The sequence below is a fragment of the Biomphalaria glabrata genome, chromosome 5 (genome assembly GCF_947242115.1).
Source record: "Biomphalaria glabrata chromosome 5, xgBioGlab47.1, whole genome shotgun sequence".
NCBI lineage: Eukaryota > Metazoa > Mollusca > Gastropoda > Planorbidae > Biomphalaria > Biomphalaria glabrata.
The window spans coordinates 21,230,675-21,240,641 of record NC_074715.1 but is presented as its reverse complement, the minus strand read 5'-3'; the positions used below and the strand labels follow the sequence as shown (position 1 = coordinate 21,240,641).

Below are 9,967 nucleotides of genomic sequence, written 5' to 3'. Positions count from 1 at the left end.
TTCGCGTGTTCCAGCATGGCCGGTTAGCTCAGTTGGTTAGAGCGTCGTGCTAATAACGCGAATGTCGTGGGTTCGATCCCCATACTGGCCAAATATTTATTTTTAATTTTTAAATAGTTTATTAGAATCTAAATCTATTTTTTTTTTTAATTTAAAAATAAATAAAAAATGAACTAGCAAATGTTTGTAAAACAACTATTTAATGGGACGAACCACTGAATCGATGCCGTATATCTCAATGCTGCAATGTTTAATTCCCTTTTTCTATATAAAATTAATTTATAATCATTTTATATATAGGGATTTATATAGGCTATATTATAAGGTGACCGTCATTTCATCCCCGGTCACTTCATCCCCGGTCACTTCATGCCCGGTCATTTCATCCCCTGGTCATTTCATCCCCTGGTCACTTCATCCCCCGGTCACTTCATCCCCAATTAAATATTTTATATATAAATATGATTCTGTAGAATGCTTTTTGACATTTTATGACTTGTTACTAATGCGTTTATTGTGTTTCCTCTTCCACTTTATTTTCTTAATCAGAAATCTTATATTATATTGTAAATCTGGGTGTGTACTTAGCTATAGCGCTTCTATTGGATGTGGGGGTTGTAATATCATAATATTATCCGGATCGAAGGCCAAGGTTTGGTGGAAGTAGTAAAAAATCATTTGAGAGATAGAAGTGCGATTAGAATAATTATGATCATGCCGCTGATAACTTATCATCAAAGGCCAAGATGTGGTGAAAGTACGACCATGTTTCACTTTATTTTATTTTTCAATCGCTCTTTCTTGAAAATGGGCACATTTTTAGCCTTGAAATAAGGTTTTATTTTTTTCTAAAAAAGTCGGAGTTCATCCACCCTCGGGATATCATGTCGCCTGTATAAGTTTTGCTTTAATTCCTCTTAAACATTAATGTGTTACAATATTGTCATTTAAATAAAAAATGAATACATTAAATATTGCTCATTTCATGATTTTTAAAATTACAATTTGTTAGATAAAAATGATCAGATGATGAAAATATCAGGGGATGAAATGACCGGGGATGAAGTGACCAGGGGATGAAATGACCGGGGATGAAGTGACCGGGGGATAAAGTGACCAGGGGATGAAGTGACCAGGGGATGACATGACCGGGGATGAAGTGACCGGGGATGAAGTGACCGGGGATGAAATGACCGGGGATGAAGTGACCGGGGATGAAATGACCGGGAACCATATTATAAGGCTTGCCTTCGAGTTCCAGCAGCGACCTACATATTTTGCCACATCCAACGCAAACATAGCCATTGCCTGCTGATCGTCGATTTAGATTGTCTTTTCGCCTTGTACATCTGTCTTCGTGGATTTTCTTTTGCGTTTTCTTTTTCTTTTTTTTTAATGTTTTTGGAGGTAAAGGCGGCAAAATCGTTTATAAATAAATAATACAATTGACTGTACCATGGGCGCCCACCGGGGGCGGGGTACAAGGTGATGCGCATGCACCCCCCCCCCCTTGAATTCTGAGTAACCAAATTCTAACCACTTTTTTTTTCACCATCAAATCAATTAAAATCTAAGTAGCAACTGAAGTACAGTTGTAAAGATAAGACAATGTTGTAATAGGCTAGCCTAGGCTGATGAGTAAGTGATGTCCGACTATGTATGTGCTCTCTGAATTCTGAGTAGCCAGATTTTAACCAATCTTATTACACCTTTCAATCAATTAGGCCTAATTAATTCTAAACAGCAACTAAACAAGTAGTGCTTCCACTGAAGTGAGCTACAGTTGTCAGGATACACTACTATTGTAATAAACTTTAAAGGCTAATCTGTAGTTCATGTCCGACTATGTATATATCTACTTTATTTTAGGCTTGCAATTCTTTGCACATTAAAGGGTTTGAATATTCTTTAGTATGTTAGTCGTGAAGATTTGTTTTCATTTGCACTAATTATAGCATTTATTACTATTAATTTAAGTTGTAGAATATGATAAATGTTTTTATTTATTTATTTTTGCATTGGAGAAGAAATCCTTGCCAGCTGTCTTTCGATGTGATAAATATGAAAGTTTCTTTTTACAAGAGTGTAGACTGCATTCATCTTGGTAAATGTATTAACGGCTTGCGGATTTGTGGTCGGTGTTAGCGCTTGATAAAATAGCAGGTGAAACACGTCCACCAGTTTACGATAGAAGATATAATATAATAACTTTTTTTTCCATGCCATGGTCTGAGTCAAAATGTTGATTTGGATCATCGGAGCACTGGCAGCAGCAAGAAAACATAAAATACGAGCAGCAGGACGCGTTCATCGTCAATTCATTAGTAAAGTTATTGATAGTTTCGGCAGCCACAGTCAGCGTTTGCAGTAGGCTATTGTTTGATCGACCGTTGGGAGGCACGGGCCGCACGGATAAACTTAATAACGTGTACAGTAAATACATTGTTTACGTGTTTAGTTTTTTTGTTTGTTTGTTCATGAAAAACATATTTAAAGTGCACTTAATATCACATAGGTATTGATGCAGATAGGGCATCAGTCTTTTTCTTTAATATTCTCCGTAACAAGAAAATTGAAGATACGGCTTTGAGCCATAGGTGGTAATGCACCCCCCTTTAAAAAATTCCCGTGGTCGCCTTTGGACTGTACCGATGTATTAATATTAATGTGTTTGTAAGTCAAATGTATTTTTGTAGAAAAGAAAGTATGTGTGAACATGGTGATGAAGACAACGTCAATTAACCCGTGAAACACTGCACTCATCCTTAATCTTCGGAATCGAAGACATATTCCATTAGAATTAACAAATCCTATGCAAAGTTTTCTTTAGAATTGATTAATATAATCTTTACACCAGCATACAGTGTTAGACATAGGCTAGTTTTTACATCAACATACAGTGTTAGATATAGGCTAGTTTTTACATCAACATACAGTGTTAGATATAGGCTAGTTTTTACATCAACATACAGTGTTAGATATAGGCTAGTTTTTACATCAACATACAGTGTTAGATATGGGCTAGTTTTTACATCAACATACAGTGTTAGATATAGGCTAGTTTTTACATCAACATACAGTGTTAGATATAGGCTAGTTTTTACATCAACATACAGTGTTAGATATAGGCTAGTTTTTACATCAACATACAGTGTTAGATATAGGCTAGTTTTTACATCAACATACAGTGTTAGATATAGGCTAGTTTTTACATCAACATACAGTGTTAGATATAGGCTAGTTTTTACATCAACATACAGTGTTAGATATGGGCTAGTTTTTTACATCAACATTGACATTATTTTATTTTACTCTAGCTATCTTGTCATTCTTATCTCAGAATTCTCTACGCAAAGTTGACCTCCCTTAATGTAGCGTTGAAGTGGAGATGTTAGAGAGCCCTCCATTGTGGATGACCGGAAGAAAGAAGCTTAGCTCAGATCTAGTTCAAGTGGAGATGTTAGAGAGCCCTCCATTGTGGATGACCGGAAGAAAGAAGCTTAGCTCAGATCTAGTTCAAGTGGAGATGTTAGAGAGCCCTCCATTGTGGATGACCGGAAGAAAGAAGCTTAGCTCAGATCTAGTTCAAGTGGAGATGTTAGAGAGCCCTCCATTGTGGATGACCGGAAGAAAGAAGCTTAGCTCAGATCGAGTTCAAGTGGAGATGTTAGAGAGCCCTCCATTGTGGATGGCCGGAAGAAAGAAGCTTAGCTCAGATCTAGTTCAAGTGGAGATGTTAGAGAGCCCTCCATTGTGGATGACCGGAAGAAAGAAGCTTAGCTCAGATCTAGTTCAAGTGGAGATGTTAGAGAGCCCTCCATTGTGGATGACCGGAAGAAAGAAGCTTAGCTCAGATCTAGTTCAAGTGGAGATGTTAGAGAGCCCTCCATTGTGGATGACCGGAAGAAAGAAGCTTAGCTCAGATCTAGTTCAAGTGGAGATGTTAGAGAGCCCTCCATTGTGGATGACCGGAAGAAAGAAGCTTAGCTCAGATCTAGTTCAAGTGGAGATGTTAGAGAGCCCTCCATTGTGGATGACCGGAAGAAAGAAGCTTAGCTCAGATCTAGTTCAAGTGGAGATGTTAGAGAGCCCTCCATTGTGGATGACCGGAAGAAAGAAGCTTAGCTCAGATCGAGTTCAAGTGGAGATGTTAGAGAGCCCTCCATTGTGGATGACCGGAAGAAAGAAGCTTAGCTCAGATCGAGTTCAAGTGGAGATGTTAGAGAGCCCTCCATTGTGGATGACCGGAAGAAAGAAGCTTAGCTCAGATCGAGTTCAAGTGGAGATGTTAGAGAGCCCTCCATTGTGGATGACCGGAAGAAAGAAGCTTAGCTCAGATCGAGTTCAAGTGGAGATGTTAGAGAGCCCTCCATTGTGGATGGCCGGAAGAAAGAAGCTTAGCTCAGATCGAGTTCAAGTGGAGATGTTAGAGAGCCCTCCATTGTGGATGGCCGGAAGAAAGAAGCTTAGCTCAGATCGAGTTCAAGTGGAGATGTTAGAGAGCCCTCCATTGTGGATGACCGGAAGAAAGAAGCTTAGCTCAGATCGAGTTCAAGTGGAGATGTTAGAGAGCCCTCCATTGTGGATGACCGGAAGAAAGAAGCTTAGCTCAGATCGAGTTCAAGTGGAGATGTTAGAGAGCCCTCCATTGTGGATGACCGGAAGAAAGAAGCTTAGCTCAGATCGAGTTCAAGTGGAGATGTTAGAGAGCCCTCCATTGTGGATGGCCGGAAGAAAGAAGCTTAGCTCAGATCGAGTTCAAGTGGAGATGTTAGAGAGCCCTCCATTGTGGATGGCCGGAAGAAAGAAGCTTAGCTCAGATCGAGTTCAAGTGGAGATGTTAGAGAGCCCTCCATTGTGGATGACCGGAAGAAAGAAGCTTAGCTCAGATCTAGTTCAAGTGGAGATGTTAGAGAGCCCTCCATTGTGGATGACCGGAAGAAAGAAGCTTAGCTCAGATCGAGTTCAAGTGGAGATGTTAGAGAGCCCTCCATTGTGGATGACCGGAAGAAAGAAGCTTAGCTCAGATCTAGTTCAAGTGGAGATGTTAGAGAGCCCTCCATTGTGGATGACCGGAAGAAAGAAGCTTAGCTCAGATCTAGTTCAAGTGGAGATGTTAGAGAGCCCTCCATTGTGGATGACCGGAAGAAAGAAGCTTAGCTCAGATCGAGTTCAAGTGGAGATGTTAGAGAGCCCTCCATTGTGGATGACCGGAAGAAAGAAGCTTAGCTCAGATCGAGTTCAAGTGGAGATGTTAGAGAGCCCTCCATTGTGGATGACCGGAAGAAAGAAGCTTAGCTCAGATCGAGTTCAAGTGGAGATGTTAGAGAGCCCTCCATTGTGGATGACCGGAAGAAAGAAGCTTAGCTCAGATCGAGTTCAAGTGGAGATGTTAGAGAGCCCTCCATTGTGGATGACCGGAAGAAAGAAGCTTAGCTCAGATCGAGTTCAAGCAATATTGCTTTGAACAACTTCGACTTTTATTACACTACATTACAATGTACACCAGTGATGACCAAAATACGGCCCGCGGGCCAGATCCGGCCCTCGACGTGGTTCTATCCTGCCCGCCGACACAAAGTGTAGAACTCGCGACAAAAAAAGATTGTTAAACTAGACTTTGGAGGATAGATGGGAATAGTAGCTAAAAGAGGCAAGAAATAGAGTAGTTAGAAGCTAGTCCAAAGTTGCTCACATTTTAAGTAGAGAAATGGGAAGCTCTTTTCCAAGGTATAAAAACAGACCACTTTGAGATATCTCATTAATGAATGTAAGTACTAGATGCACAGGTTTCTAAAAAGAAATGTTTCAGGTCATTTTCATTTCGTATCTATTCGGTCTAGTAATGAAGTGGAACAAATCTCTAGGAAAGGTTCAGCTAGTTGTTCAGCACATTCTTTTAAGATTCGCCCTTTTTTCCATCAGGCCCACCAGCTTTCATCGGGTTGATGTTTTTGAAAATATTGCAGACTTGCGCTTTAGTAATCACTAATTCTAAACAGTTGTTAACTTTGACATCGTCAAGGGCTTTGAGTCTTAGATAATTAAAATCAATAGTGTCAAAACGACAATAGAAATCATTTAACTCGTTGGATAATGTTTTGTCGTCTCTTGTAGCAAGTATTACATTTGACTTTTGCTCCTGCCATTTTGTTCATAATACCCCACGCCGGGCCACGCCTGTCACTTGTCTTAATACAGTCTTCCAGCTTGGTGCGGTAGTCTCCCCTCCCTTCCTCAACTCTCAACAAATAGTAACTTTTGCTCCTAAATTAATGCAGTTCATTTTGCAAACAGTAGTGTGCTTAAGGCTGTTCCTTGAGGTACACCTACGTTTACTGTTATTGGGCTTGATTTGGAGCCATTTAGCATTACAGTTTGTTCTCTACCACTCAGTAAATCCTGAATCTCTTGGTACAATGCTATAATGCATATTTAAAAAAAAAATGGCGATGAAATAATTTTATACTTTTTGTAGTTTTCATTCAACAAAATATCAACTTTACATAAAGTCAGCTGGTTGTGAGTCATGAAAATATCCAAATATACATTTTAAGACACTGTTGTTATGTGTACTAGTGTACTGACTTCCATTAGCTAGCTGAACAAATGCCTTTTACTTTACACATGGAACTATGTGCCATCTCTTACATCTAGATCTCTTTCAAATTAATACAAAGAATTCAATGATCCCCTGTTGCCAAATGTGGTTTTAATATTGGGGAGTAACTTTGACCTCTGAGTTACACACATTGATGTATATTGTGGTTGTATGAAGCATTATGTTTAAAAAAATACTCCTGGTGGACAATGACTTTGTCCGCATCAGATTTTGGAAAATATGCAAGTCGCAACCTGGTTTGTGAGGTCATATAACATACTGCACTTATCCTTCATTGAGGACAATGGTTTATAACATATAAACTTTACTGTACGTATAAGATTCAGATATACCATAGGCCAATAATATCATTATGAGCATTGGAAAGAAAGAAAAGAGGAACATGGATGACATAGGGAGGAAGTCAAAAGAATGATGTAGCTTTAAGCATAGAATGAATGAAACACATTTTCTCAATCAAGGCATACATCATTTTATTTGCTTTTATCTTTTTCAACAACATTCTAACGTAAATTGTCATGTTTAGAATTACGCCATCAAGAAACAGACAGCAATAAGCTTCATTCTTTGCAAATATGTACAGAATAATACATCTTTTTTTTTCACACATTAGCAAATAATAAAAAGAAAATAATATGAGAAGGGCAGTTACTCTTAGTAACAACTTATAAGTTGTCAACATAAATTTCATTTAAAAGAAAATCAAAACAGGAAGTAATGAAGTTAATGAAGTTAATTCCAAAAATATGTTCTCACAGTGATATTGATCATACAATTCATTTATATAAAAAAAAATGAAAGAAAATGTAAATGAAGATTTAAAAAGTTAAATTGCCATTAGGATAATATCTCCTCAATAATATATTAGCTTTAACATCAGTTAGTCCAACAGATTACCAGCTAAGACTCTATTAACAGCAGTAGGGAAATAGAAAACAATACTTCTAACTCACAAAAATGCTTCAACAACTTAGAAAAAAAACAACAACAAAAAACAGACACAAAAAATAATATCAACATTTTAGTTATGCGACTGAAAGACTATAGGCAGGCACCACATTAATATCTTTAAAGTATATTATTTCTCAGACAAAAAAGTATGGCTGAGAATATTTTCTAATTAGTCAACTCTGATATGCTTCCATGCCAATCCAAAAACAATCAACGAAAAAGAAAATCTATGACAGTACATTTATATGTTATAAAGAAATTGAATCCTGTCTTATCAGTGATGGGATACATCTTTATAAATTCAAACACATCCATTATACTATTCATTTCATTCAACTCCATCTGTTTTATGAGGAATAGAGCCTATAATATTTACATCATTTTCTTGGCCTGATCAACAAACCAATCTTTGAGCATGATGAGAAAGCAGCAAAAGCCAGTTAAATAAAGTGACATGTTCTTTTTTGTGCTCCATTGATTTAATGTTTACATAAGAAAAGATTCTTTTGCAAATAATTTCTATTCCTTTGAGACATTTTCAATTATCACACATGTACAGGGTACATAACTGGTATGATAGATACATTTTTTCTAGTATAAATCTTTCATTATTACATAACTGTTGCAGAAATTAAAATCTAAAAGAATGTGAAATATAGCCCAAAAGGCAAAACAATTAGAATTTATACATGAACAAAGTGAATATTTATTAGCTCTAAATGTTTGGCATCAATGTTAATGAAATGTAAATGTATAAATATATATGGTGGATTCCAAGAAAAAATAAATGGAATGAATTATAAGATACAAATATTTTAATAGTTATACCCTCCATAATATTTCAAAATAAAATTGCACAAAATATTTTAAATGGATGAAACCAGTCATTACTTTTATAAAAAAAAGGGGTTTTAAATTGAGTAATGCATAGATACAGTTGCACAATTTTGTATTACACATACATATTTTATTGAGTCATTGACGCCCAAACTTGATAACAGCAAACATTGATGATTTCTTCCACATAGGCTTGTAAACTGTATAGAGGCACATTGTGTATGTAGGAAGATTGCTTGATCTGCAATGATATAGTCTCTTTGGTGACGACACCCAGCTCCTATAGAAACATAAAATCATAGGATGTCTTATAGTGTTCAAAAGAGTCATTGCTTAACATCAGCAAACTATGTAGTTTGGTTAAATGTTAAATCATATTTAAGCCTATGTAGAGTTCATTTAGTTTTATCACATACACTTTACTTTGCATTTACATGTTTAATAGTAGTTGTACATTCTTATGTTGGCAACTTTTGCATGAGAAATGAAAAAAGTTTGTGACAAGACATCTAGCTTAACATGAGGATAATCTTAAAGTGATCCCCCAGACCCAGATGGCTTAGAGGGTGGCTAACACAATTTTCTTTTGTCTAGAGGGTGCCACTGGTAAAAGATTTACATCTAGTATACTAGCAAGAAATAAAGCTTATCAGAGAAAATCGGGTAATCATGAAGAGATCTTGAAATAAAGAAACATTTATGCCAGTTTCACACCATCAGGTCATGGTGACCAAGGAAGTAAGGATTCCCTTGTTTACAGGAAGTAGCAAATATTTAGGGGCACATTTTGAGAGAATGAAACTAAAATAGATTAACATAAAAGCCTAGTCATGGGTATTAGTCTGACTTCATAGTAACCAACTCAATTGTGTTCTTGTTGAAATTGTGACTGAGTATAAAAACAATATTTTTGCAAGGATATTCAGATTTGTAAATTAAAGTTGCTACTAACGCCTTGCATATATATTAAACACTTGATTATGCATGCTAACTAAAGGCTGCTAATTGAAACTGTAAAACAAGTGTAAAAGTGAATTATGAACTATACCATTTTTTGAGTTGAGTCAGTCAGAGACAGCATGAAAAACATGTCCAAATTATTAGCATTAAACACCACCTGTAATCAACAACAAAATTTTTTATGATTACTTGCTTAGTGTTAGTCGAAATACAGAGTAAATCCTGCAAAGATTTTTCTCATTCTAACTGGATACAAGTAGGTTATTGTCACATGACTAGATGACAGTGCACGGTGGGGGCATGGCCTATATATTTTGTTTAGACAAGCACCCCTATGACTTCACCACTCGCTTGAAATTGCTAGGCCCACTGAAAATGGCTCAAAAACTTCAGGATCAATAGTAGTTTAGAACTATAACTATTTGGGGACTAGTAGAAATGAAGTATAAATGGGTAGACTATAAGAACTTTATGGTTATGTTTGATAAATATGATTCTAGTTAAAGGGTTAAAGGATTATAATGCAACTTCAATAAATATAATTCTACCATATTGGATAACACTCTATGGAGAAACTATAATGCTCGTGGATAACTG

General features: G+C 36.7%; 1 protein-coding gene and 1 non-coding gene across 6 annotated transcripts in view; one reads left to right on the top strand and one right to left on the bottom strand.

Annotated features, from left to right (window-relative positions):
* The first annotated feature begins 17 nt into the window (after positions 1–17).
* Positions 18–91, top strand: Trnai-aau (transfer RNA isoleucine (anticodon AAU)). The gene has a single exon. It is a non-coding gene; the product is annotated as a tRNA-Ile (tRNA).
* Positions 92–7,069: 6,978 nt separating this feature from the next.
* LOC106073385 (KICSTOR complex protein SZT2-like) overlaps positions 7,070–9,967 on the bottom strand; it is a 118,027-nt gene continuing 115,129 nt past the window's right edge. For all 5 annotated transcript variants that reach the window (XM_056028410.1, XM_056028411.1, XM_056028412.1 and 2 more), the window contains 2 exons: positions 9,459–9,527; positions 7,070–8,690 (listed from right to left, as the gene is read on the bottom strand). In XM_056028410.1, coding sequence (XP_055884385.1) covers positions 8,541–8,690; positions 9,459–9,527 — 219 coding nt within the window. In that variant the 3' untranslated portion in view covers positions 7,070–8,540. The remainder of the gene's footprint in view (positions 8,691–9,458; positions 9,528–9,967) is intronic.